Source organism: Akebia trifoliata, chromosome 5 (genome assembly GCF_017979445.1).
Source record: "Akebia trifoliata isolate Shusen 1 chromosome 5, ASM1797944v1, whole genome shotgun sequence".
In the NCBI taxonomy this organism is placed as follows: Eukaryota; Viridiplantae; Streptophyta; class Magnoliopsida; order Ranunculales; family Lardizabalaceae; genus Akebia; species Akebia trifoliata.
In genome coordinates this window covers 619,592-646,928 of record NC_141379.1, presented here as the reverse complement: position 1 = coordinate 646,928, position 27,337 = coordinate 619,592, and the positions used below count along the sequence as shown (strand labels likewise).

The 27,337-nt window shown below is 35.2% G+C and overlaps 3 protein-coding genes across 6 annotated transcripts; 1 reads left to right on the top strand and 2 right to left on the bottom strand.

Annotated features, from left to right (window-relative positions):
- Window positions 1-1,350: 1,350 nt before the first annotated feature.
- On the bottom strand, window positions 1,351-7,688 carry LOC147400768 (ubiquitin thioesterase otubain-like protein). 3 transcript variants are annotated; one of them, XM_086441784.1, is made up of 10 exons: window positions 7,521-7,688; window positions 6,738-7,160; window positions 5,430-5,495; window positions 5,231-5,314; window positions 4,965-5,087; window positions 3,333-3,382; window positions 3,127-3,176; window positions 2,951-3,051; window positions 1,826-2,111; window positions 1,351-1,557 (listed from the first exon to the last, which is right to left on the bottom strand). In XM_086441784.1, the coding sequence occupies exons 2-9, from the start codon at window positions 7,047-7,049 to the stop codon at window positions 1,845-1,847; spliced, it is 1,053 nt and encodes a 350-aa protein (XP_086297910.1). In that variant the 5' UTR covers window positions 7,050-7,160; window positions 7,521-7,688; the 3' UTR covers window positions 1,351-1,557; window positions 1,826-1,844. The 3 variants fall into 3 exon arrangements, with proteins under 3 accessions (XP_086297910.1, XP_086297912.1, XP_086297913.1); XM_086441786.1 differs by having other exon boundaries at window positions 6,738-7,116; XM_086441787.1 differs by having other exon boundaries at window positions 6,738-7,087.
- Window positions 7,689-9,988: 2,300 nt separating this feature from the next.
- On the top strand, window positions 9,989-21,022 carry LOC147400767 (DCD (Development and Cell Death) domain protein). 2 transcript variants are annotated; one of them, XM_086441779.1, is made up of 5 exons: window positions 9,989-10,145; window positions 15,388-15,848; window positions 19,271-19,387; window positions 19,513-19,835; window positions 20,449-21,022. In XM_086441779.1, exons 2-5 carry the CDS (start codon window positions 15,396-15,398, stop codon window positions 20,855-20,857), a joined length of 1,302 nt encoding a protein of 433 aa, XP_086297905.1. In that variant the 5' UTR covers window positions 9,989-10,145; window positions 15,388-15,395; the 3' UTR covers window positions 20,858-21,022. The 2 variants fall into 2 exon arrangements, with proteins under 2 accessions (XP_086297905.1, XP_086297906.1); XM_086441780.1 differs by having other exon boundaries at window positions 10,044-10,145; window positions 15,786-15,848.
- A 1,668-nt stretch (window positions 21,023-22,690) lies between these two features.
- Window positions 22,691-26,844, bottom strand: ATMAK3 (Acyl-CoA N-acyltransferases (NAT) superfamily protein). The gene is made up of 5 exons (XM_086441781.1): window positions 26,557-26,844; window positions 26,217-26,337; window positions 24,217-24,272; window positions 23,843-24,103; window positions 22,691-22,977 (listed from the first exon to the last, which is right to left on the bottom strand). Exons 1-4 carry the CDS (start codon window positions 26,740-26,742, stop codon window positions 23,858-23,860), a joined length of 609 nt encoding a protein of 202 aa, XP_086297907.1. The 5' UTR covers window positions 26,743-26,844; the 3' UTR covers window positions 22,691-22,977; window positions 23,843-23,857.
- Between the last annotated feature and the right edge of the window lie 493 nt (window positions 26,845-27,337).

The following is a 27,337-nucleotide window of genomic DNA, read 5'->3' as shown; positions in this document are numbered from 1 at the left end:
TTTATGCTTATGCTTTCATTAAAAATATATTACTTCCAATTTATAGAATATTGACAACCCATAAAACCGAACCAAAGCAAACCGACCTTAGTTATGTGGTTTGATTTGGTTTGGTTCTTATTAAGTGAAACCCATCTATGTTGGTTCGGTTCTACTTTGGGTTCAAGCCGAACCAAGTTGTAGCCCTTGTTTGTGAGTGGTGATGATTAGGGCTGGCAATGATCCAAAATATAACCGATGTTCGAATCAATCTGATCCTAGAAAAATAGGAAAAATCGGATTCAGATGATTTATTGTCTCTTGACCTCAATTTTCTCTTATTAGATAAATTCCAAATGACCTAAGTGCCCTCTTCTTCAACTCGAAGCCTAAAAATCCTATATTGTTCCTGAGGTTAGGAAGTTGAAAAATGGTAGAATCTCAAAGATTGAAGATGACGATTGCAGGAATTTTGGCCAAAAGTCGCATCCAGAACAGTGTCTCATTCCTATTGCAATAAATGATGTATACATGGCACTTTATGATTGGAGATTAAACACATTGGAATTCATGTCCTATAGAAAATGGCTTGATTAGGAGCCCAACGTAATTTAAACATCCACCATTCTGGATCCTGGTTCTTTGGCTAATAGTCGAAAATAAGGGCGTTCAGGTCATTTTCTATTAGTCTATAAGTCTGTCTCTGTGAGAGAAAACTCAGATCAAACTGAAAGCAAACGTAGCGAGTACCTCATTTTTTTTATTCCCCACGTTTTTCTCTCGGCCTACCAAATAACTTACCTTTGTAGTAACGTACTTGACCCATTTTCAGTTCATCATTTATTCTGATTTTTTTTTTTTTTGGGTTGGGAATTTGTTATATTTTAACATCCGATCTCTTAATATAATAATATATAGAAAAACGAATTTTCAGGAAGATAATTTTTATTAGAAAATTAAATTCTCAAGAAAAAAAGCTTTCCCAATCCCATACTAGCAAAGCAAAGAACATCATTCCCACTCCCAAACCCCACGATAGTCTGCAATCTTATCCTTCTTTGAATTAAGAAGTCTATGGTGACTCTAGCTCACCATTTTGGGTCAGCTATGGACGCTTGTCTGACACTTGTAAAGACTAAAATCTTATTTTTTATAGGTGCAAATGTACCAAAACAATCACAATACCATATGCTACAACTAGGAAAATGATAGTTCCTGTTGAATCTTCACATAACCTAAGTTTCCACCAGTTGTTAGAAAGATGAATATAAGCTCAAAACCTATTCACAGGCACGCCAACACCAATGGTGACTGAATGGTTTCATGATTTTGATTATTTGAACAATTATCACATTTTTAAAGAAGCCCTGCTAAAGGAAAATGATTTCTGTTCTGTATTGAAATATATGGTAATCCAGTCCTCTCTGTCTATGTTTATGTTCTCATTAACATGGCTCAGAAGCAAATCAACAATTGGAATGAGTCACGGCTGGCATAAAAGGGTTGAAGCTCTTACCTCCTTCAATACCTGCAACAATCCATTCTCCTGACGATCCAATTTACTTGCTAGCCAGTAGCCTGTGATTGGGGGGAAGAAAAAAAAAAAAGAAGTAAAGAAATGCCAGAGGTTATGATCATCAAATTAAGTGAATATTTGACAACACAAATCTAGATGGGACACATGTAACAAGGACATGGACATGATCATCAGTGTCCAAAAAGTGTCCTGTCCTTGTCACATAGGATGGTGGTGATTCTAACCCTTGTATGATCCATCTAATACTTTTTCTAAGGTGGACTGCAGATCATCCAAGACATACAGCCCCTGCCAATTGCGACATCTTACCTGACCAGGTGAGATTGAATCATTTGGGGTAGAGAATGTCATAATGACCCGGACGGTAGAGCAAGGTGATGAAGGGATTCATGGCATCAGAGCTGTTGTTGGTAGCATTTGAAGAATCACCGACTGCAGGAATAAAATCATGATGATTCACACTTACAGCACCGGTATCACAGGAGCTGCGGTCAAGATACACCACACGGATTGGCACACCCAATGCGTCAGATAAGGCAGTGATGTGAACATGGTCGCTCTCTTCTCCCATGGGTTCCACTGAGGCCTTGCAAAACTGTTCCAATAGAGAACTTGTCAAATTTGTGTCATATATATACATATATATAAGTTGAAGCTGAAGAATCGTGGACCGTCCATTTTTTTTAAACCACTTTTGATGTGGTTAGCAGTTTCGGAATGAGCTTATTTTTGGTGAGGATGATCTCCTTATCATAGAGATCATCTTCACCAAAATTCAGCTCATTCCATAACTTCTAACCAATGTAGGACAAAACATGTTGACCAAAGAGTTGGTACACGAACGGCTCCCTATATATATAGGGTCAGGTTCGGCAGCTAACATTAGGGAGCCAACACATTTATCCTATATGGCTTAAAAATTCAGATTGGGCTGATTTTTTGTGAGGGTGATCTCTATGATGAGGAGATCATCTTCATAAATAATCAGTAAAATCTGAAACTTCTAACCCCGTAATTTGTAAACCACTTTCGATGAATTTAGAAGTTTTAGATAGGGCTGCTTTTTGTCAGGATGATCTCCTCACCTTAGAGATCATCCTCACAAAAAATCAGCTCAATCTGAAACTTTTAAGTCATATAGGACAAATTTTGACATAAAATATAGGTTTTTTTTTAGGTATTATGGTGAAGGTAAGGTTTTGACATCAAATATAATTATTACTACTAAAGTATGTATCATTACCTCATTTTTCTACCAAAAGGGAAACAAGTAAATGCAGTGAAAGAAAAGAGTATTAATCTCAACATCAAACCAGAGCAAAAACTACAAGGAAACACATAAAAGTGCACAAGCTATTTCCAAGATTACTATGCTAGCCTATTTATGGAGATGTATACCATTTAAGATAAAGGAAAACAGGATAAAAAACAAACCTGTTCCACAGTCGTATTCGATAAACCCATAATAAATGGTTCAAAAAACTCGGAGCGCCTTCGTATTTCTCCAGAGGTAACAAATCTGAAGAACATAACAACTGGACAACAACCTTCATTAGGAGAAATGACAACATGAGATGCATCAATACCTCCTAACGATTAGTGTCCCTTACCGTAGTCAGAAACTGACTGATCACGGCTCCTCCTCACTAGCTCATCGTGACTGAAACAAGGAACGATATATTTATTCCAATTACTCAGGGAATCTAATAAGTTACTTAAAAGTATTGATGGCGATGAACCATTTTTGCGTTATGTAACATAAACTCCATTCACCATATTCAATTAACTATGACAAGGAAAAGGACCAAGAAATCACCTTATGGAGGTTTCATTTCCTAGCACACTCTCCAGCTGCTCCAGGAATAACTGAAAAACGATGCTCATGTGGTTTAGATTAATAGATTATTTTATAAAAAGGAAATAGAAAATAAAAATGACAACTGTCAGATAAAGAATATTACAGTTGATTTCTAATAATATAAAATATAAACTCACTTTAATTGGAAGAACCATATAGTGTGCCATTGTTTGGATTAATTTCAAATAAGTAAAAAATCTTATCTTAACTTTTTAAAATGCAAAAGGAAACTACTTTATACTTTTTAAAAGTTACTCCCAAAATTACTTTCTTTCACAGTTACTTTTTTATATTTTTACTTTCCACTTTGTATCCAAACATGACATAAATGATTCCTATACTTCCTATATAGTGTGTCATTGTTTTGTCAAAAAAATATAAAATTGTTAGATTTCAGCCATTTTCAATTAGAAAAAAGTCATTTTCCCCTTTAAAGATTGAGAAACAACAAGGTCGTCTTTAATTCTTTTCATTGAGCCTTTCTTTTTCAAGTTCCTTTTCCTGAATTAAAATAACAGAAATCAGGAATAGTTAGTCAGCGCTGTCATGACTTTGAGAGGCACCCTTAACTCACCTGAGATCAACATATTAGATGTTTTATGCAACATTTTTCTAATTCAAAATGAAATTTTCCAATTAACATTTTAAATAAATATTTCTTTAATATTAAATATATATTATCCTTGACATAGGATTCATTCTATAAAATAATTCTAAAAAAGTGACAGGATGACAGAAAAGGACATGGATTGAAGTATTAGACAAGACAATATCAATATCTGGAGAATTCATCAATCACCATCCAAGCAACATAAACCTAGTGTCCCAGTGTCAAAATAATCCAAATGGACTTAAAGAACGAATAACAAAGGAGGGTCATCCTACAAAAACAGAAATCTTTACCCATCACTATCAAAATCTTATCCCAAATATTTGGGGCTGACAAAGCGAATCTTGTTCCTCCATTCAATTATGTTCAAAGCCACGTTTTCTGTTATTGATATCTTCTCCATGCTAAAAGAAATATCTAAATTAACTTATTCAGATTTCCTCCATAGAGACAACTAAAAGAATGTAGAAACAAGAGGTTGATGGAAAGTAGAAAAGGGAATCTAGACACGAACTGCAAGATCTGGGTGCCAACAGTACCTGTTCATGCTTCTAATTTAATAACTTTACCAACTTATGGGTCTAATACCCGATGAGTTAAATTAGGACACTCAGAGTCTTTGTGACAAAGCCCCAGACATTTTGATTAGCACAAAAAAGAAATCTTTTTTTCCCACTCCGATACGATTGTTTAACCTTTTTACAGTTAACCATGGTCAGGTTAGGATCTTAAGAAGGGGCAATCATCTGAAGTCACTGAGATTGTTTTACTAATTACAATTTTCCCTTCATAGAGGGTTGTCCACATTTTGTAATAGTTGAAGCTATTTGCAAACACATAAGTATCAAAATTTGTTCCATAAAGCAGCAGATCAAAGTTTGATTCGGACATTTGGCCATCAATCAAGGAATAGATTTCATCAGCATATACAAATGATTGTCATAAATAGCACATGAGTAAAGATGTAACGATAAATTTACCCCAAAAAAATCCTCAAAGGTGAAGTCTGCATATCCCAGGCTCTGGAGCGTCTTCTTGCATTGTTCAACATTTGCTGTAATCCGATCAACTTCAACTTTGTCTTTTGAATCCAGAATATGCTCCTAATTCCGTAACCTCACAATTTCTTTTAGTAGCTAAAAATCACCGTACCATATTAACATCCCTCCAACAACAGACTTGGAGGGTTAGATGCTCAAACTACAAAGAGCAGAAGAGGTATCAAATTTATGTATTAGGATAATACCAGATAAGAAAACATAAAGCATCGAAAGAAACAGTTCCCATCTCCCCGTGTTCTCCTAATAGCAGCATAGTTTTCACCCAACACCTGCAGAAGGGGGCCATAGTAAATTATGTAGTCAAATGTTAAAACAATTGTAGTTCTAATTGAATTGTCCAAAGTAGAAACAGAAATAAGAATGACAGAAATTGGCTTAACAAACCTTTATCTTATCTTGCAGAACAGGACTGCCAAATTGATACTCAGCCGCTAATGTAGACAGAGGTTCCTGTAATACCAAAAACTTTGTACTCTAATCCATATCCAGCACATAACGTACTCTTTGCAAAGAATTTGGTAAAGTGAAATGGTGCATGTATGTCTCTACAAATCGATAAAAGCACCTTATTTAAATACAGTTTCACAGATAGACAATAGCGATAGAATAATTTTTCCAACTTGAAATTAAAATCTAATTTTAGTAAATGAGGAAACCACTTCTTCTCTATCAACATGGAGCTGTCCATATGCTTAAAAAATATTTATATTAAGGAAGTAAGGTGAATTAAGGGCCATATTTAAATTATTTCTGAGCCATAAAATTTTCACGAGGACGCACATTAACCATCTCTTCCAAGGATATACTCAAGACTTCAATCAATTAGTAACTGTATGCTTTCGTGATCTTCCCATTTCAGCTGAGGAATGGACAGGAGGAACTTTCTAGTTCGCTTTCACAAGCAGAGTGAAAACAACTATGTTGTGAACAACTGATTCTATGTGCACTTTGCCTCTCTTCGATCAAGTCCCCAAGCAATGTGATTAAGTGAACCAGGCGGTGGAAAGAGATAGACAGAAGAGTCTTTCAGGGAATGGAGAAAATGCCCTAAGAAGTGATTTTGGAGATTTTAGGTTTGTTATTTTAATGGTGCACAAGTTGAACAAAGACTTTGAAGGAGTGTTCTTTGAAGACTTTGTGTTCAAATGGGATGAATTATGTTCGTTGTTGTATCTTCTGGGAGCCATCTAGGCCTCCTGTTTCTTCTTTTAATAAAATTTATACTAATTAAAACAAATGAACCGGGCGGAAACCCACACCACAATCTATTTATTTCCTATTAATTACAGAGAATCAGATTATATGGCAAAAATATCAAATCAAATGCAATGAATCACATAAAATAAAATAAAATTGTATTTATTTCATATCAATATAATATGGTCCTCATTCTAGTCTCAAATGCCTTCAATGCACATGACCAAACTATCTCAATAGACTCTTCGTATTTTGTCAGCTATTGGTTCCCTCAAACCCTCATTTCAAATTTTATCCACCCTAGTCTTTTTCTCAACTACAGTACAGCCTATTTGGTATTTAGATCTAAAACATCGGGTGATAGATACAATCATGAACTAATTGATATAGATTACGTTCAAATATTAAAGAAATGTGACGCAGACACAGCAGCATTAATTAATAGTAGTAACAAAGAGACAAAGCTGTTTCATAAGTATTGTAAATCAATCTTGCCTTGTCGCCAACGTATGGCATTTTATCAGCTTCAACTGCTTGGATCGCAGTTTGTTGTTGCATGATATCATCGTCCTTGAAATTAGCCCAATCGTGAATCGTCAATAGTGTATCCGAGCTCAAGCAATCCTTTTCCTTTTCTCCATCTTTAATAGCGAGACTTAGATCTGCTGCTACGAATTCATCATCATTCTTGAAATTAGCCCAATCGTGGACTGACAGCTGTGTATCTGAGCTCAGGCACTCTTTTTTCTTTTCTCCATCTTTGACAGAAAGTTTTAGATCTGCTTCGAATTCTTCTTCGCGTTTCATCGTATTTCAGATAGAAGAACACTTGCTTGATCTTTGGCCTGTTGATTGATCAACTACGAGTGCAGTTCTGATAACCAGATGATGACAGATCTTTATTTATGGAACAGAAACCTAAACAAATTCAATTACAAATACCTTAAAAGACGACACAAGTGGAAAATACGCTACCAATCCTCACTAAACCCTAATTTTCCCAAAACCACAATAGAAGACAACTCAAGAATTCTATTTCTAGTGGCTACATGTCTCTAATTTGTTTTATTTCAGAAAAAAATCGGTTTATCCATCTTTAACAACAATATTTAACTCAGAAACAACGAATCAAGATGAAATCCAGAATTCGAAGATCAAGAAGCAGTTTAAAGTTAAAAAAACCATTCGAAACGCCATCAAATCGACGGATATAACCAAGAATTACATGGAAACTCGTTAACGATTCCAATCAGACACATTTCGAGCAAGATAACTCACCTATTTCGAGATCAAATTCATCGTCATCGTTATTGTTCTTCTTGTCCTCTTTTTCTCATCGGTTTCTCTTCTTTCTCTTCAGTCCTCAGTCTTTAATCTGAGTTGCATGTTTTTCGGGAGCCCAACATATTCGACATGTTAGGGTTTTTACAGTTAAAAAATGCCTAACTATCTTTTAAGACTTCTAAGTGGTTTTATAGAGTAGGAGTACCATCGTCCCTAAAATAGAATATAAGATAAAGTCCAATTTGGTCTTCGGTCAAGCAGGGCATTTTAATTGCTAATTAAATCATGGACCCCCTATTCATCATCATTTGGAGTCATATAGGACCTAAGCTTTTGAAAAAAAAAGGTAGATTATAACCTTAAGTAGAAAAATACAAGTTGAGGGTTATAAGAAATCGATAAAGACGAACTAAAAAATAATGGTTGAGATCAGGGCGGAGTTAGGACTTTGCCCATGTGAGGGCAACCAAGAGTAAAAAAAATTTGTGGGGACAATTAAAAGTGAAAAATAGTTGTGGGGATAATAGTGGCAAATTTTTTTATCCGCAGTTAAAATCTGTTTCAATAGCATATTAATCTATACAATTTGAAAATTCTTGTGGGGGCAAGTGTCCCCACTCTAAATTTTCCCATGGTTAAGATAGCAAGAAATAAAATAAGCTCCATATAAATAGTCAAAAATGTGGTACTAAATATGTTGCACCATGTGCAATTGCATGGAAACCCAAGGGATTGGTCTAGTGGTAAGTCGAGCCTTGATAAGATCCTCAGGAAGAGTAGGTCAGGTGTTCGAAATCCTACAAGGTTACGTCTTGTGGACCTTTAGGCTCAGCTTGTTGCACGTTGAACTTTCCGAGGGAGTGGTGCATGTGACCGTGAGATTAGCTCCACCCGAAGGGTGGGAATACCCACGATAAAAAAAAAATGCAATTGAATGGAGAAATGGATGTTTTAGTACTCAATAAATTTGTAAAGATTCCTTCAAATCTTGTACTTGTCTTCCAAATCTATATCGCTCGAGGATCCAACGTGGTTGGACACTAGAAAAATCCATGTATTTATTTTTTATTTTTTAATATGTTTAAACACTCTAATGTAATAAAATAAAAAATATTAATTTGCCATTTATCTCAAAAATTTTATTTTTTATTTATATATATTTTTGACAATTGAGACTCTTTAAAACTAGGATAAGAGATAAAAAAAACACAGGTTTTGTAGATTTCACTATTGATTTTCTAATATCTTTACTATTATAAGATGGAGTAGAAGTGGTTTGACACCAAAATTTGAGTGGTCATGAATGCCCCCTCTTTTATATTTAAATTTAATATAATCATAGTCATTTTGATAATAAAAAAAAAAAAAAAAAAACTAAGAAAAGTAAACCTACGATTATATGATTAGTTTCCAAAATTACAAAAAAAATATTTTTACTATGTAATATTCAAAAATTATTTTAATCAATACTTTAAATTACTTATAAGCTCTTTTAATACACGTGATTTGCACATTTAACATTGAGAGAGGGAATAGTAGAAGTGGTCCTACACCAAAATTTGATTGACCATATATGCCCCCACATTTATATTTAAATTTAATATAATCAATGTCAGTTTAACAAATAAATAAAAAAAACCAAGAAATTTGAAACCCATCTCGTGGCTCAGTTTCAAAAATTATGAAAGTATCATTTTCATTAATCTTCAAAACCCTTCGATCAATATATTAAATTACAATTAAGGCTATTTAATACGTTTGCATTTGCACATGCCACCTTCTAGGGATTTATGAACTTTTTTCCTTAGGGATGCATCATTCTTGGGAACCACTTGCATTCCAACCGCCAATGAAAAATGGTAGTTTGGATATTTTAAAAACATTACAACGAGAGACAATGTTTATAAACTATTAAGAATTACTAATTTGACTATTAAAATACCGCTTAAAAAAGTTAAAGAACTCTCTTACAAAGTCATTTAAGTAGTTTTTCCAAAATAGTGCTTGAGTTTTTTTTTTTGTTCTTTTTCTTTTTTGTGATACATCAACATGGTATCAAAACTCGCCTGATACCAAGTTGTATCACCTAGCAAAGATTGAGGGTGTGGGTTTTGTAGGATCTCGTTCGAGATATCTGAGAAACTAGATATAATAGTTTTCATCTCCTATCATTTATCATTTTTCTCAACTAAGTGAACCAAAGAACAAAAGGGTTTGGTAAAAAATTTCACCTTTCTCCTCTAAATCAAGACGAAATTGAAGAGGAATTTTAGAATTTTTTCGTTTTTTTTAAATGATCTAAAACGTTGTCTCATTGCCGAGCGAGACGAGATGACTCATCTGAGACAACTCGGTATCGGATAGGACGAGACAAGACGAGCCGTAAATTCGAGTTTTAAAACCCAGTGATGCAATTCGATTCTTACAAAAGTGATTCCACCGGAAGCACTTCCTCTATTTAAAGTCATCATCCGTCAATTTGCCTATAAAGCTTGGGCTTCATCTTGCCTCTCGTACTGCTATTGCGCCACTATTTTGATATTTTCAGTTTGTTTGGCGGAGAGGTTTCCTGGTTTCTCTCGTCTCCGCCACGTAAGAGCGTTTAAGATCGTCTAAAAGGTACTTCCTCAGACTTTCATGTTTCAATCTTCGTTTTTTTCCACTCTGTAGTTCACGTTTCGATTATAGAATTAGGGTTTTGCGGTCTGGTCTCTAGGGTTTCAGAACGATTCATTTCTTATTATATCTCTTCTCGTTCATCTACTAATTTGTTAGATTTTTTATTTTTGATCCTGTATGCATGTGTTTGAATATTAAGGATCTCGATCTGGAATAGTTATTCAACGTTAATGGCACTCGCCAATGCTCTTATGAACTCTAATTCTGTATTTTTCAATCTTTCATCTGTTAGGATTCAAGTAGTGTTATTTTTTTTCGGGGGATCATTGATTGATAGAAAATTAGAAATCATCTAAGGAAATTATATTGTTTTTTTTTTCTTTCTTTATTTCATTTTCAAATCTTGAATTGGTTCTAATATGTTCATGGTTTCAGCAATGGCTGTTATAGTTACACCAGGGAGGGATGCTTGTGATGCTCATGCTAGAGAATTCAGATGTTACTTACCACTAAAAAAAATTAGAAAAAAAAAAAAAATTCTGATGGTCCTTGAATGATGTGCTTGTACATGCCCTCATTATACAATATAATTGCATAAGTAATGGTCAATGTTATCAAAATGCATGAGCTGTGCTGTAAGGTCGACATATGCATATATGCAATTGCATAATAGTAGGTGTGGTTCTATATTAGGAATCTATCTTTTCTTGCTTTTTAGTAGAAAAAAATAAGAAATAGAATTATTAGTTTTATTAAAATAGATCTACAAATAATATTTTTACATTCTTTTTTATGGCAATTTATTATAAATTATATTCTCGTATCATCTTGGAATGTATCAACCGAGATGAATCATTTTTCAACATTTTGAGATGGCACAAGCATATAATTGAAACATTCGGTGGTTTTAACTTCAATTTCTCTTGAGAGAGAGATGTACTTGGATTGTTTTGTTTTTGCGTCGGAGTTGAATTGGTTCTAGAGTTTTGAGATAAGTTCACCTTCTTCCTATTCTTGTTCATGATTCACCCCTTTCTCCTCTCTACTTCACTTTTAGGGATGAGACTCAAAGTCTTTTGTCTCATCGTATACTTTTTTTTTTTTTTTGCAAATAAGTGAGATGACATTTATTTAAAAAAAAAAATTTGACGATGCACCCTTGTGATATAAGACAATAGAATTGTAAGGTCTAATACCAAAATTGTTGTAGGAAAAATCTGATGCAGGACGATGAGCGAAGAAGAATAAGTTCGGGGAATTAGGAAATTGGGAATCTAGTTGGGGATTGGGTAAACTCAAAAGTAAAATAATTTTTTTTTGGTTGCAATTATGACATTTTTAGTAGGATAGATGAAAATGGTTAAAGATTAAGGTTTATAAGGTAAGGATTACGGATTATGAAAATTATCAAGGGTCGAGGTTTGTGGGTTTTAAGAACCAAGAACCAAGACTCAAGAATCAAGAATTCAAGAATTCAAGAAAGTTAAAGAGAAAATAATAATAAGAAAAATAAAGATTAGAAGAAAAAAAGAGAAGGGGATAAAAAGATAGAACTTTGCAATCACACCAAGAATGGTGGAGAACTTACTTCACTCGATGAAAGGAATTCATTCTTTATTCATTAAAATATCCGTGTAAAAAAAGTCCCTAATACAATATATATAGAGAAAATAAATGTAAGAGTCCTAATCAAACTAAAACACCAAATAAATAACCTAGTTTTTTTAACTTTCTCTCTGCTAGTTTTTCAATCTTAAGAAACTTAAATAAAAGACAAATTAAAATTATTAAATTGCCCCTAGATATTATACTAATACCATTGGCCAATAAAACATCAAATTGAGACCCCCAAACATAAAATTGAAACCGTAAAACAGAAATCTAAATAAAAGTTAAAATCTATTGTTCAAGATTTGATGCCTCCATCACAATCTATGTTTCATCGATTCTAGGTTTGTTTTGTTGAACTTAGGAAGGGTGAGGGAAATGCTAATTAGGCGGTGAAGAAAGAAAAATTATAGAAAGAGATTTCAAGAAAAGGTTTCAGATTCAAAAGGTTTTATTGACCATTGTGAAGATTTCAACAAGAGAGAGAGCTCATTTTCCCTTCAAAGATTTGTCCATTCCTTTCTTTCCACAAGCCCCAACAGATGGCTGGTGGAATAAAATTCCAAAGAATCCTTTCCTTTCCAAGAAAACCTGTGGACCTCCAACATTTAAGCAACACACAAATTGAGCAAGGGAAAGAAAAATAAGACCAAACTTGATGAGCCACCCCTCAATGGATGAGTAGGTAGTGTACAAACTCTCCATTAGATCTGCAAAGAAAGTCAAAATCCTCAAAGACAAACTCTTTCTAAGATGGTCAATGATGAATAACTTGTCCAAGGCCAAAACCCATAAGAAAAAAGAAATGTTTGAAGGAAGAAACAAAGGCCAAATTGAAGCAACCGGGAAGGGGTTGACCATTACTACATCGAGCAAAGAAAAGAAAGACTTCACACTAAAGATCCCTTTGGAAGTACCCACCCAGGTCCAAGTATCCTCCAATTGGGTAGGAGAGGCAAACGAAGGTAAAAGACTAATAAGGGAAATTATCACTGGAATCTCTTAGTCGTTGAAGTTTCTCTAAATCCAAAGTCACAAGACACATCTTGACCCGTTTGCAATAGAAAGGAAGAGACAAACATCATTTTCTTTGAAGATATGGCATAAAGACTAGGAAAAACAACCTGGAGAAGGGATTTGCCGCACCACCAATCTTTCCAAAAACGAGCCTTGTCACCTTTTTCCATCTCAATAAATTTTTCAAAAAAGGGGGCCACCTTTGAAGTCCTTTCCACACCTTGCAACTTGAGATCTGTTGCTTACCATACTACTCCAACACCTTGACTCTTCCCTGTACTTTGCCTTGATGTTCTTTCTTTACATCCCATCATTTTCTAAGTCAAATCTTTTTTTTTTATTGGTAAAGATGGGTTAGTAGTTAAGAAGTATGGGTTCAAGGAGGTATGAACCTAGGATGTGTGAACAACTCTCCACATGTCTTACTACTTAGCTAAGTGACACTTCTTTTTTGCTAAGCCAAACCCTAAACCTTCACAACCATTTCTTTAGTAAAGTTTGATTTGTTTGCCTTAACCTTTTGATTCCTAGCCCCCCTTTCTTTTTTGGGCGTCAAACGATTTTCCAATTAACCAAGTGGAATTTTTGGCTACCAACATTGTCATTTCAAAGGAATCTCATCAACTTCTCAAGCTGATCTTCAATCTTCTTGGGTGCCTTAAACAATGATAAGAATTGAATTGGAATACTAGAGTGCTTTTAATCAAGGTCAACTACCCACCCTTTGAAAGGTATCTCGCTTTCCAAGATCCTGGCCTCATTTTGACTCTCTCAAGAACTTGATTAGCTACTAATCAATCTATAAGCCCCTCCAAGGGGATACCCAAGTAACATGACGGCAACACACCCACCTAGCAACCCAAAAAAAATATGCTCAAGCTTGAATATTTGGCACTTGACCGACACCAAAAATCTTACTATTCCCTAGATTGATTGGTAAACCAGAGACTACTTCGAATCAACTTAAAATACCGCTTACGAGGCACTTGGTTGGGAGAAGCACCAAAGAATCATCAACAAATTGGAGGTGAGTTATTAAAGGACCGTCTCAGGTAGTACCAAAACTCCTCAAAGCTCCCAAGTTCTTGGCTTTAGTTTCCTCTTTCAATAAAGTAGTTTTATTCTCAAACCTTTAAACCCCAATCTCTCAAACCAAAATCAACATAAAATGATCTTTATTTTTAAGGCCTCTTGTTGGGATTTCAACTGATGGATTCCCATGTTTGTTAAAACTTGCAATAGCCATAAAAAAAGATGAGGATGTTGAGATGACTAGGGGTGCAACTTGGTTCGGGTTGGTTCGGTTTAGAGCAAAATTAGAACTGAACCGACCAAGGTTGGTTCCATTATATGAGAACCAGAACCGAACCGATTTAGTCTAGAACCGGACCAACCCAAACCGATCTTAATTCGGTTTGGTTCGGTTCGGTTCCATGGGTTGTAAAAGAAAAATTACACAAATTTATTAATAAAAATTATGTAAACAAATGAATTATAAAAAATTAAAAACCCAAAAGCAAGATTATGGGATACATAAAAATTAGATTAATTTAAAAAAAATCGATTGGGTTTTTAAAAATTATGAAAAAAATTAATTTTTCTCCAAAAATCAAAACTACCAAACCCAATTTCCATGAGGGATTACCTGCAGCCGCACCCCCTCAATCGTAGGCCGAGAGAGAGAGAGAGAGAAGACCTGCTGGCCACCGGAGTTGAGAGCACGCTCGCAGTCGCACGTACGCAGCCTCATGCAGAGAGAGAGAGAGAAAGAGAGAAGCCGATGGCACCGTGGCTGTCGATGGCAGTCTGTGGTTGCAGGTTGCAGCCACAGAGACGAGAGAGAGAGGCAGCCGTAGAGACGAGAGAGAGAGAGGCAGCCGCAGAGACGAGAGAGAGAGGGAGAGAGACGAATAGAAGTGGGTTAGGTTTATATAAAAAAAATTGATTTTGGTTCGGTTCTTTATAAATCCTGAACCGAAAACTTAACCGAACTTATCGGTTCTTATTTTGTTTAACCCGAAACCGAATCGTTTTTAATTAAAATCGAACCAACCCAATCCAAAATTCACGGATTGGTTCGGTTCTCGGTTTGAACCGAATTAACTTGCACCCTTAGAGATGACTGTGTGGGAAAAATATGAAGGCAAAATAAAGAAGTAAGTATCTTTATGGGACATTAGTAGTCCAACGTCCAAGGACAACCAATGTTGTGAGCCAATTCCCTTGGGGGGCTTGAGTTTATCGATGGGTTGGCTTGCCGGTGTCAACGTTGCGCTGGGAAAGAGTCCCTTGGTTTCCTTTGTTTGATAAATTGGTTGGTTTACGTGTGTTGGGAATGATATTCAATTTTTTTCCTTATTGATGTACTCAATTTCTTTCCCTAAAAGCACATTTTCCTCCATTTTACTCAGTATGCTTGGAACTAATATTTGATCACGACGTATTTTTGTGATACCATTTTGTATTTCCCCTTTCAATAGTTGAGTGATCGATGCCGTTTCTAAGAGGTGTTGTTTTATGGGAAATAACATATGGAAATGGTTTACTCGTATATATTAACACCTTTGATTCCCAAGTCCCAATTCTCTACCTTTTTTTCCTATTTTTATTGTTACAGTCTTGATCATGACAAGGGGAAATAGAGGCAAAAGGGGAGGTAGAGGAAATGATCAGATCAAAGGGCCATTTGCCAACAAAAAGATAGAGAAGAGGTCTGACAAGAAGAAGAAGGTTCTTTCAGCTCTAGCTATTTCAACTTCTGCTCATGTTCCCGCCCCTACCACTATTGTTAATGATACTAGAGATTCTAGAAGGAGGGAAAGGAAAGAAAATGATGATAAGGAACGATTATCAGGATTTATTTTTATGTGTAGTGGAAAAACTAAGCCAGAGTGCTACAAATATCGTGTTTTTGGGCTTCCTGCGGGGAAAATGGATGTCGTAAAGAACATCAAGCCTGGCACAAAGCTCTTTCTGTTTGACTTTGACTTGAAACTTTTGTATGGTGTATACAAGGCGATGTCTAATGGAGAACGTAACTTGGAGCCAATTGCTTTTGAAGGGAGGTTTCCTGCTCAGGTCTGTGTGATTCCCTTACATTCTTTCCATGGATATGTTTGTAATTGGTATTGTAATTATCATGTCTTGCATATCTTTCCGTTTGTTTTTTCCTATTAGTTTTAGTTTTTTAGGCGCCTTGAGCTAAAAATGTATTCCCTTGCAAAGCATTTTACCCCTTGTTATATCATAGAGTAGATTCCTCTTCCCCCCTGTAGTTCATGTTTAAATTATTCATTGTTCTTGCATACATAGGTACGTTATGGGGCACTTTTGTTATTTTCATAAGATGTTCTTGTGTAGTTAGTGTTTCATTTACACTACATTTGTGGTGCCCTTGGCTCACACCATGTTATTGTATGCTTTGGATTTTACCCCACACGATTTTGAAACGTGCCATACCAAATAGGGTCAAGCTTTGGCTTATAGGCCAAAGCTTTGAACGTCTACTCAATCGATATGGGACTAAGCTCACAACTTCCCTTACCATTCCATCTAGCACAAAGAACAACTCCACCTCGGCCCTAAAGGTACTAGTAGCCCTTTTCCTTACTCTTGGATAGGTGCACCAATGAGATCGTGACAACATTGTTGATCCCAAGCCTGGATGAAACAGTGTTGCTTCATGTTGGAAGTTGGAGTAAAAATCTACCACCTCCTAACATGAAGTTTTGGATAAGTGAGCTATTCATTTTTTAATATTTATATTTAAATACTAAAAAGATGTTGGTTAAATGAAAAAAAAAATGTCGTCGTGTTTATATTTAAGGATAAAGGAGATATACAAGGTTGTACCAATCATCCATCAAGGTATTAAATTTTTGAGCTACATTATAGGAAATAGTTATATTAAACAAAGGTTTAAGCAAGAAATAAATATGTTAGAGAACCAATTTTTTTAATTTTTTTATTTTTTATGCCAGGTAAATCAATCCTTGAGTCTATATTTCTATTTAGACAAATGATAGAGAATTATAGAAAAAGAAGAAAAATCTCCATATGATTTTTATTGACTTAGAGAAAGTATATGTCTAAGTTCTTAGAGAGTTGATTTAATGGATATTGGAAAAGAAATGTTTCTTGAATGCATATTGATATAGCTAAGAAAATGTATGAGATGGTTTTATTTAGATGACGAATGAGTTCTCAATTAAGAGATTGACTTCGAATTTGTATTTGTTGGCTTCAATTATTTATGAAATAACAATGTATATTCAAGAGCGTGTATCTTGGTATATGTTATTTGTAGATGATGTAGTATTAGTTGATGGGACTGGATATGGAGTTACCACAAGTAGAATTTTGCAGAGAGTTGTTTGTCCAAGGGTTTTACTCAGAGCTTAAATTTAGTACTGACACCCAAAGAGAAAAATGTGTCTAAAATACCTTGAAGTGACCACTTTTGTTATCTTGAGTTTTTTTTTTTTTTTTTTAAATTATAAATAAGGATGGGGAGATTGAGGAAGATGTTGCCCTTAGGATTGGAGTTGTGTTGTTAACGTGGAGGGATGCTTTTGGAGTGCTATGTTATCAATGCATACCAATCAAATTCAAAGAATTTTTTTATAAGACTACTTTAAGACTAGCTATGCTCTATGTAGCTGGATGTTGGTTGGTCAAGAAGCACCATGTTAACAAATAACAGAGACATGATGTTGAGATGTATGATTGGAAAGATAAAGTTAGACATGAATGCATTCGAGAAAATGTAAGAGTAGCTCCAATAAGCGATTAACTTTCAGAGAAACATGTAAATGGTTTGAACATGTTCAACAAAGGCTGATTACAATCTTAGTTAGAAGAAATATTCAAGTTGAAGTTAATAGTGAGAGGAAGACCCAAAAGAGTGTGGATTGAGATACTATATGTGTATATGAACAACTTTTCAATAATAGAAGATGTGGCTTTGGACAATGGAATGGAGGGACAATGTCCGTTTAGCTTTACAGCTTTACCCAAAACCTTGGGATTAAGCTTTGATGAAGATGAGAATGAAGAAGTAACATAGTAGGGCTACATGTGCTAAAAAGTTACGGTTGTGTATGTGATGTATGTTTTTCCAATTCTTTGTAAACCTAAAATAGTCACATTTGAGGATGAGACTGGGCATCTCATTTATATGGCTGCTTAGACAAGCAATTCTATGTCAAATATTGTATTTTTTTTCTCGATCATTGAAGTAGTTAACTTCAAATTTGCATGTGGACATAATATCATACATCAATTAGGATCCAAAGAGATTATACTTGTTAAAAAGGTTATTGTTTGTACTTAGTAGAAGATATATTTTCTCATATATAGTTGTTCCAAGACTCAAGGAGTTTGATTTTCACTATGCATGTGTTTCAATTACTTCGATTTACCAACCAGTTATGCTACATCCTTGTGGATAGATCATAGTTTCAAACCCCTTGAACCCCCCTTCTTATACTAAATGCTAACTGTTAACTACTAACCCCACCAAGCAAAAAAGAACCATTGAACTTGAGTGAGTCCAATTATACTAGGGATTCATCTCCTTATATAGGAGATTGTATCCAATTCATTATTGCCCTAGTTCAGTTGGGACTGAAATCTGGTCAGTGGCATTTGATGCCATCTTTGCCAAATTCTTGAAAATGTATCTACGTTACATTGATGTATTGTGTGTAATCTCAACAAGAAATCATTTTCCAGTATTCGAAGTGGTTGGAATATAATATATTTTATTCTTGAGGGACGTTCTATGCATTGAATTGAATAAAAGGATTCATTGAACGAGGCTCGCGGTAGTATTCTAGATTATGAGGTTCAATTGCAAATAATTTATTGAGCTTATATGTGCTTAATAAAACTTGAGATATTCTATTGTCACACCAACTTTTACTTGTAACACACCAATCTATATGTAAATAGTGTTTTAATTGCAATAGGATTGGTGTGTGGTAAGTAAAATTTGGTGCGTTAATGAAGCTCTCTAAATCTTTAGCCAAATTAATTAAATTGATTTTGTATGAAATAAAACAGTGTTTATCTTTATAAAATAAAAGAAAGAAAGAAAGAAAGAAAACAAACTAGAATTCTTGAGCCCGAGGTTTGAAAGTTCCAAGAGTGAGATGGGACCCAAAAGGAGATGTAGTGAGGCAATTATGAACACACTTGAATTAAGAAAGGCATGGCTTAGGCAGAAATGAATGGAGGAATAAGATGCTTTCAGCGATCCCAAATTTTTGGGACAAGGCTTTGTTGATAATGATCCCACACCTTGCCCAATATGGGTAACATAGGCTGACACTAGAATGAAATCTTAGCTAGGTTTTGTGGGAGTCGGCTGTTGAATTTGTTACATAGCGTTAAGAGCTATATTTCTTCTCTGGACTAGGGGTGTGAAATTTTTTAGTTATGTTGATATTTTTGATGAGTAATTTACGGTGGCCCTTTAAACTGCAAAATCTTTTTTGTAGGTGAGGTTTGAAATTTTCAAGGATTGTTTGCCTTTGCCTGAGAGTGATTTCAAACATGCTATTCGGGAGAACTATCAGGGTGGTTCAAAATTCAACCCAGAGCTCGATAACCGACAGGTAGGAGCACGTGCACATTATCTCACATATGGAGTCCCATGTCGATTTGTCTTGAATTTTTGTTCTATTTCATTTTATAAAATTTGGTGGTTTCTGATTTAATAGAGTTAGCTTTATAAATGCAGGTCAGGAAACTCATTGCAATGTTTCGCCCGGTTGGTCTGGCATCAGCCAAGCCTGTGGCCCATCCAGTGCCAAATATGGCCCTACCACAGGCGAGGCCACCCTCAGTTATGGGAGATCGGTTTGGAGCACCTATGAGACTGCCGCTTTCAGAGGATCCATATGCAGTTGGAGCACACCATGGTCGTGCCCCACCAGTCCTGGAGCATCGATATGTTCGGCCCATTGGCACGGTGTCTCACAGCGATCCGTACTATTCTTTGGAAACCCATCGGTCATACTTGCCAGAAAACCCAGCCTTACCTGCTCAGGATCCTTATGGCAGGTAGGTTAATTTATTTTTTATTTTTTCTATGTTTGTTAATCATGCTATAACAGCTTTTGAATTGCTTACCATATATACTTTAATGTTTTCAACAGTGTGGGCCCCCCATTGTGTTGGAACTGATTAAAGCATTAATAACCTGTGTTATTTAGCATCTCTAATGGTATCCTCAAAAATAGGGAAGAAATATCATATGGGGAGGAGGTCCAAAAACGTGGGTGCCGTAGTGGTCTCTTCCTCATTTGCAAAAATTAATTTTAAGACAAATGATAATTATACTGGGATTTGAAAAGACTTGTAATATCATTTGTATTGATGAATAGTGTCTTTTATTGGATAAATGACACAAGATGTAAATAGGGGCAATGACAAAATGGTGATATTGTGTGATTTTGACGTTTGAAATACTTGTATAGCTTGTGTAAAAGCTTCCTCAAATTTGGGGTAGAAAATAAGTAATATTGTGATAGGGATGGAAATGAGAAGGGAAAATGGGAAGACCATTGGAGATGCTCTTATCTACAAGTTATTTAGCCAATACAATTTTCTTTATGATCGCCTGTGTTTTGCAGATAAAACTCATTTGTTGTTTTTCTGTGTGCTGGTATGACAGGTACACGGCTCTTCCTGGGATGGTTCAGCGGGATCAACTACTTAGCAGGGAGAGCGAGTATAATAGGTTATTATTCTTGGAGAGGGAGAGGGAAGTTGTCCCACACTTGAATCGTGCAGACGAATACTATGGTCAACGTCCAGCGCATGCATTTGAACCATCGTATGTTCCTGCACCATCACATGCTCCAGCACCACCAACATATGCCCATACTGCATCACGCACTCCCGTTGAATTGCCATCTTACCAAACAGGTGCTTGTTACCCTACCGTTTCTTATGAGGATCGCAACAGGGTGTACAAAGATTCTCATCTGAGGTCAGCATCGGGAAGCATCAGTATGGCAGGGGCCAGTGTGCCAGTCTCTTCTCTTTATTCTTTCGCTGGAGCCACTTCATCCTATCGCTGACTGAAATTTGGATTTGGGAGGAGAGGAACTCTGGTTTGTATTTGTATGTCTCATCACATTTGCTTTCCCTAAGTGCCTTGAGATTTTTTTTCTTTGGCGAAAAAATTGGTACTTATATTCCTGTAGGTACCTTACATCTAATGTTTTAGAGTTAAAATTGATTTACTCTGGTGGTATTGGAGAGGTGAAATGTCATGTTGTGATATCCAAGATTTTAGGGTCCAAATTGTTGTTTGACCAAAGTTTCGTTCAAGTCAAACGACTGCCAACCTTTTTGATCCTGCCATTGACCGCGATACTGACGCACTGAGAGCACACACTGTTCTTGATTTGGGCTGCCTGAAATTCCTTAATGGCGGGCCTGTAGTTACCCCCAACCCGTGATGATGGTAATAGGACACCATTCCCACAATGAGGAAGGATTCTCTATTTATACACATTCAACCATAAGCTAAATCATTTCTCTACCGAGGATGGTCTACACAAACTGATTGCGCTATGTAGTTGAAATAGGATAATGATAGATGATTATTATTATTATTATTATTTTTGAAGAATTATTGATTAAAGATTGGTTTTACCTCATTTTTTTTTTTTTTTAGATTGATTGTCATGGAATATTCAGCAAAATCAAGGGGAAAAAAAACTGTTTCGTTATAAAAACCTGCTATAAGAATTACATGTTCTTGGATGTTCTTAGATAATACCAACAGTAGACAAATATTTGGTAAAACCAGCATTATCAGTCATACTATAATTCTTTTTTGTTTAATTTGGTTATGAAGAAACACGATGATAGTGGTGACTTTAGCGACTAGAGCAAAAAAGCGCCAAGTAGAAAATATCTCAAGGTATGAATTATATATTAATATATTCAAATATCAATTTTACTATTGTATGCTTCATTTATTTTAATTACTCCCTCATTATATACTCTCTTTGCAAAAAATACATTTTTTATAATTTAAAATTAATAATTTTCAATAACATCAACATGCTTAAAGACTAAATTCTATTCTTGGTTCCTCCATGGTCCAGTTATAATTTCACTTGCCCAAAATCATTTTGCTTGGTTGCATTTTTTTTTCTACTATATATATATCTTGACTATATCATTATTGTTACTATACTACTCACCACCTCCAATTAGTTGCAACAAAACAATTCTTGATTAATATAATTATTACTATATAAATAATCAGTATGCTTTTTAATGATTGAAGTTTCTTCCATTTTGAATGTTTCAAATTAATTCTATAATTACAAAAATATTTTGATTTTTTAATTATTACAATATTATTGTCTCTAAGTAATAATTCATTATAATATTTATTTTTGAGGCCATGCATGACTAATAGTTATTTAAAAAATAAAAATACTTAATCTGATAAATGAAATGGGATTCTTTATGTGAGCAGATTCTCATATCTTGAGAGCGGGGATTAAAGAAGAATCCGCTCCAAAAACACCAGGGGGGGGAATTTGAGAGCATGAGCAGTACCCCTAACAAAAGGATTGGGTCACTAAGGTGGTGACGACATAAGGAGGGAAGGGTGACAAATAAAGCTGAGAGTGATCTAAGATGAAAAAAGCTGTTAGTACTCACAAAATCAATATCAATTTCCAGATTTTTAGGGTTTTTGAAATTGAAATTTTCTTTGAATTAAATATTTTTCAAAGAAAAAATTATGCGGATCTTATGACGTTGTGGAAAAAATTCATTTCCAGAATAAAAAAATTTCTGCGAACCTAACAGAAATCAACCACACTAATGTCAATGAGTTTTATGACATAAGTTGTGCAATATGCTCAGTGTCTAGTGGAATATCATCCTGTCAAAACATCAAGTTTCACATAGAATTTTTCTAAGTGGCACCAATGTTTTTTATTCTTTTTGAGATGTTCAACAAAGATCTGTTTTCCCCATCTTCCACACTACCAGTTCCTTTGAGCCAACTGTAGCTGTAAGAATCGTATCAGATGTTCACATCCAATTACAAAGGGGAAACAATCTTACCAACAGATGGATGCAACAGACTCAAGTGTCAATATTGAGATCATTGAACAATTCGAAGGTGATCTGTCGCAATCTTTAGCTCACGGATTTGTTTCCCAGTTACCTGCCAAGAGATACAAATACAATAATGTTGAAGGCATTATGAAAATGGATTCTGAAACTATGAAATGTACAACACCAATCAATCAACAAATCAAACCATTTTCTGGGTCTCATCAGATCGTGTTTGCCATGCCACTGAGATAACATGTAGGACTGCAACCTGGGCGGGTTGGAGGGTAAACTCAAGCTCAACCCAAGTAGCAGAACCCTCAACCCGACCAGTAGGCCTAAGCTCGCTAACCCAAGCTTAACCTGAGCTTGATATTATAAAATCAGGTCGAGTTCGGGTTAGCCCAAGTTTAGATAATTTTGGGTGGTTTGGTCAGGTTGGGCTCGTTGAATAACCATAATTTCATTTTGATTAGCAAATAAATTTAATATTTATTTTTGAAAAAAAAGATATACAACCTTCAAATCCATCATTGAGAGAATATTTAGACAAACCATACCAAGCCAAAGTTCATATTAATATTAACTAATTGTCTACAAGTCATAATAATAAGATAGAATTAAAAAAACTAAATAAAAAAACTATAATTAATATAAAAATATTTATGTATTAGTATATGACATCGGATTCAGCTGGCTCATACCCTCAAACCGAGCTCAACCCGAATTAAAATTGAGTTGAGATATTCTAACTCATTTTCTACATAACTTGACCCAGAGGCTCACCCATCTATCAGGTTGAGCCCAGGTTGAGTTTGGGTCAGCCCACCCAGGTTGCAGCCCTAATAATATGTGAAAGAATTACACAATAGCAAGAGACATGATGTTTACAAATGAAGAGTACACTTTCTAATTCTATCAGTTTAGTCTGAGACAAATGTTTTTTCTTTTAATGGTTGTCAGAGATATAATGATACCTGTAACAGCTTGGATTAGACAATTTGATAGAGGTGAGAACTCCCTTCCTGATGTTGGTGATCATTATGGCTATGCCCATCGTCTTTGTTGGTCATCATAAGCAGGGAAGGGTTTATTTCTGGTCGAGGAAACAACAATTTAAGCCGGAAAGCATCAACTCCATTCAAGTAGTAGCGGAAAAGCCTTTTAGACCTAATAAACCCAAGACGGCCATATAATGCAAGGGCTCCCTTGTTCGTAACCTCTGCTTCCAATGTTACCTGCATAGAATAACACCATGACAATGAATACCCATGTTTCTTTCTCTCACTCACCAAAGATACATCAGTATTAGACAAGTACAAAATGTTACGAACATGTAATCGAAACATACCTCTTCACATCCCGATTCCATCATCACTTTAATAGATCTAGTAACAAGTTCTGTAGCTGCAATATCAACAAATCTCAAATACTGGAAGACAAACCATACCCATTCCAGAATACGTTGAGTGGAGTAAATAAAATTTAGCAGAAAGTAACAGACAATAGAGGGCTATAATCAATGATATACGGAACACGACTCACCCATAGGTAGGCCACATGTTGAAAAGTGTTCAATGCCAATTTTGACATACAAATGTGCATAACAATAATGGTGCGTATTTGTACAGCATCAGCATTTTTTATTTTTGGCTGGTTGTTGTGTCCAACCATCTGAGCCGTGTCTATAGACCATATGCTATAGCACAAGATTGCATAGCTTGGATGCATAATGGATCAAGAAAAGTTCACCTCAATTTCATCTTGAAGACCATTGTTAACTTGGCATCTCCTTCGTATTGGTGAATTAAAATAGCTCGAACTATTACTCTATAGAACATTTTACATCAAAATGATGATGCACACAAAGGCAAAGAGTATTAAGTAGCATTTAGCTCTAACAATTTGAAACAAGTAAATGTGGACATGAAAAACTAACAAATAACTGCACTTAAATCCCAATTTTTGGTGGGCATTTCAATCCATTTGTTCAATGTATCACTTATTCGGGGTTGAGAATGGCACTTGATTTAAACATTTGTTGCTCGTAGCATTTCAACATTTTCCCTCAGCCAGTGCAGTATGCAAAGGAGCATAGTTCACCATTCAACTCAATCCAAAGCTACATCTTCTGTCGAGGTAATAATATTCACGGCCCATGTATGTAAATAGACACACGTCCACAAACTCCTCTAAGCATTCTACACGGCAACATTGACATGATTTGAACAATAGAGCATGTACACCACATAAACAAGTTAGCATTGCAAAAGAAAACTACCAACACAAAAATACGTATCAACAGGCCATGCCAGGGTTGATGACACCCCTATGAATGCCTTTATGACAAAAAATGTTCTAACCTAGGTCCTCTCGTCTTTTTTTTTTTTTTTTGAATGTGGGAGACAACCTTAGTGACCCAATCCTTCTATTAGGGGTGCCGCTCCCTCTCTCAATCCTCGCTCTGACGCTTTGAGAGTGAACCCTTCTCCAATCCCCATTCTCAAAAGATGGGAACCCGCTCCAAGAATGTTGAAGAAACGCTCTTCATGAAGATTCCCATTATGTCCATCATATTAAGCATTATTTATTTTTATTAAACAATTATTACGCATGTATATCCCCAAAAACAAACATTACAATGAAATGTTGGTGAATATTACAGTTATAAGATAACAGTAGTGTAAAGATGAAAATTTAAAATATTATTGTAATTATATAACTAATCTAAAACCTTCGAAGCAGAAGAAACTTCAATCATTAAAATATTTATTGATTTTTGAATTACTGATTAGTAATAATATTGATTAATATTGGGTTGTTATAACTATCTAGGTGGGGAACATCATAGTAATAATAGTGATACCTAGTCAAGTTATATAAAATATTTCGTATTTTTCAATACAAAATATTTAATAAAACATTTTTATTCTAAATTGTAAAAAAGGTATTTTTTTGCAATAAGTGGTGATGGAATAAGCAAAGGAACATAAAAAATCAATTGATATTTGAGTATATTATTGATATAACGCTCTACACCCTAAGCTATTTTTGGACTTGACGCTCTCGCACCCACTCCACACTCTGGTCACTAACGTGACAACCCGTTGGTTATCGTAATTGCCCTCCAATGTCTAGGATCAAACTCTTCAAATTGCAATTATTTTGCCCCTTACTTTACTCCAGGCGGGATCGGCAGACCATATGGTTGACTTTTTTATTAGATGGATCCATATGATTTGACTTATTAATTGATTAAACTAAGCAATTGCATTAAAATCAAGAAAAGCTCATACATAAAACTAAAGCCCTAAAAATAGATATTTAAAAAAAAAAAAAAAAGAAGCTTACCAATGCCTTTCCCTCTATAAGGTTTGATCACGACAAGCATCGCAATGTAGCCTCTGAAAGTACCAATATGATCACCCATCTTGCAAACAACTGTTCCAACACAATTGCCCTTGTGGAACGCCTGAAATTAGATTCACAATCTCAAAATAAAAAACAAATGCACCTCAATTGTATCAAATAAGAGTTCAAATAAGCTAACAAGATTTCCCTAAAATCAAAACCCAAAAAATAAAAATGTCAAATTCGACTAAAAGAAGAAATTAGAGAAATAGAATCGAAATCTAGAGTGAGAACCCTAACCCTAACCCTAGAAATATAAATGAGAAGGATTGTTGGTTACAAGGTAAGAGAGGCGAGGCCAAAGATAAACGAAGTATCTGTAAGTGAAGATGGAGTAGGGTTCGCTGAGCTCCTCGTCGACAAGGCGCATGATAAGGGGTAGGTGATGTTCACCCCCATAGCTCACGTATTCTATCTCTGATGGCTCAAACTTCACCATTTCTTCTTCCTTCGACGTCGTCTCCATCTGTCTCTCTCTCTCTCTCACTCTCTCACTATTAAGGTGCGCAGTGCGCCACCTGCGTACTGTAAGATTCTTTTGCTTGTTCAGCCAAAAGCTTCAATCTTCAACGAGCAATACGTGTCCATTCTCCCGAATCCAAGAATGGGAAACATGTTGCTTGACCTGGTCTTCTCTATTGGATTAATTAAAGTGACTTAAATGCCCTCCTCTTCACCCTTTAAAAAAAAAACCCTTGATTTTTCCTCTAAAAACCAACTATCTTCCATAAAAACTTTTACTTTTTTTACACACTGTTTGACCTTAAGATTTTATTTACTTTAACCTGCCAGCATCAACAACAAGATAGGGATTTTGGAGAAATAGAAGATGGAGCAAGGGTGAGAATTATTGTTAAAAAGCGATCATAAAGCTTGAAAATGATAAATTTTTTGGGAAAAAAATCTAAGGATTTTTAAATAGTGTTGAAGATGAGGGCATTTAGGCCATTTTATTAGTATGAAAGAAAATACCGATGTCGGAAAGGCTTGTTATTGATTTGAAAAATAGGAGGATATCTCAAACAATCCCCAAAATCATTGAATCGAATGTACTAAATCAA

Bases quoted from the DNA above. Each gene is read 5' to 3' on its own strand.
- LOC147400768 (XM_086441784.1), bottom strand. From the start codon at position 7,049: ATGAAACGCGAAGAAGAATTCGAAGCAGATCTAAAACTTTCTGTCAAA. The intron at 3,383-4,964 runs GTAAATTTATCG...ATCGTTTTTCAG, and splicing joins CCTTTGAGGATTTTTTTGGG to TTATTCCTGGAGCAGCTGGA. The intron at 2,112-2,950 runs GTTTGTTTTTTA...CTATTGGAACAG, and splicing joins CGAATACGACTGTGGAACAG to TTTTGCAAGGCCTCAGTGGA.
- LOC147400767 (XM_086441779.1), top strand. From the start codon at position 15,396: ATGACAAGGGGAAATAGAGGCAAAAGGGGAGGTAGAGGAAATGATCAG. The intron at 15,849-19,270 runs GTCTGTGTGATT...TCTTTTTTGTAG, and splicing joins AAGGGAGGTTTCCTGCTCAG to GTGAGGTTTGAAATTTTCAA. The intron at 19,836-20,448 runs GTAGGTTAATTT...CTGGTATGACAG, and splicing joins GCTCAGGATCCTTATGGCAG to GTACACGGCTCTTCCTGGGA.
- ATMAK3 (XM_086441781.1), bottom strand. From the start codon at position 26,742: ATGGAGACGACGTCGAAGGAAGAAGAAATGGTGAAGTTTGAGCCATCA. The intron at 24,273-26,216 runs GTAAGCTTCTTT...TTGATATTGCAG, and splicing joins TTATAGAGGGAAAGGCATTG to CTACAGAACTTGTTACTAGA. The intron at 24,104-24,216 runs GTATGTTTCGAT...TATTCTATGCAG, and splicing joins TGGAATCGGGATGTGAAGAG to GTAACATTGGAAGCAGAGGT.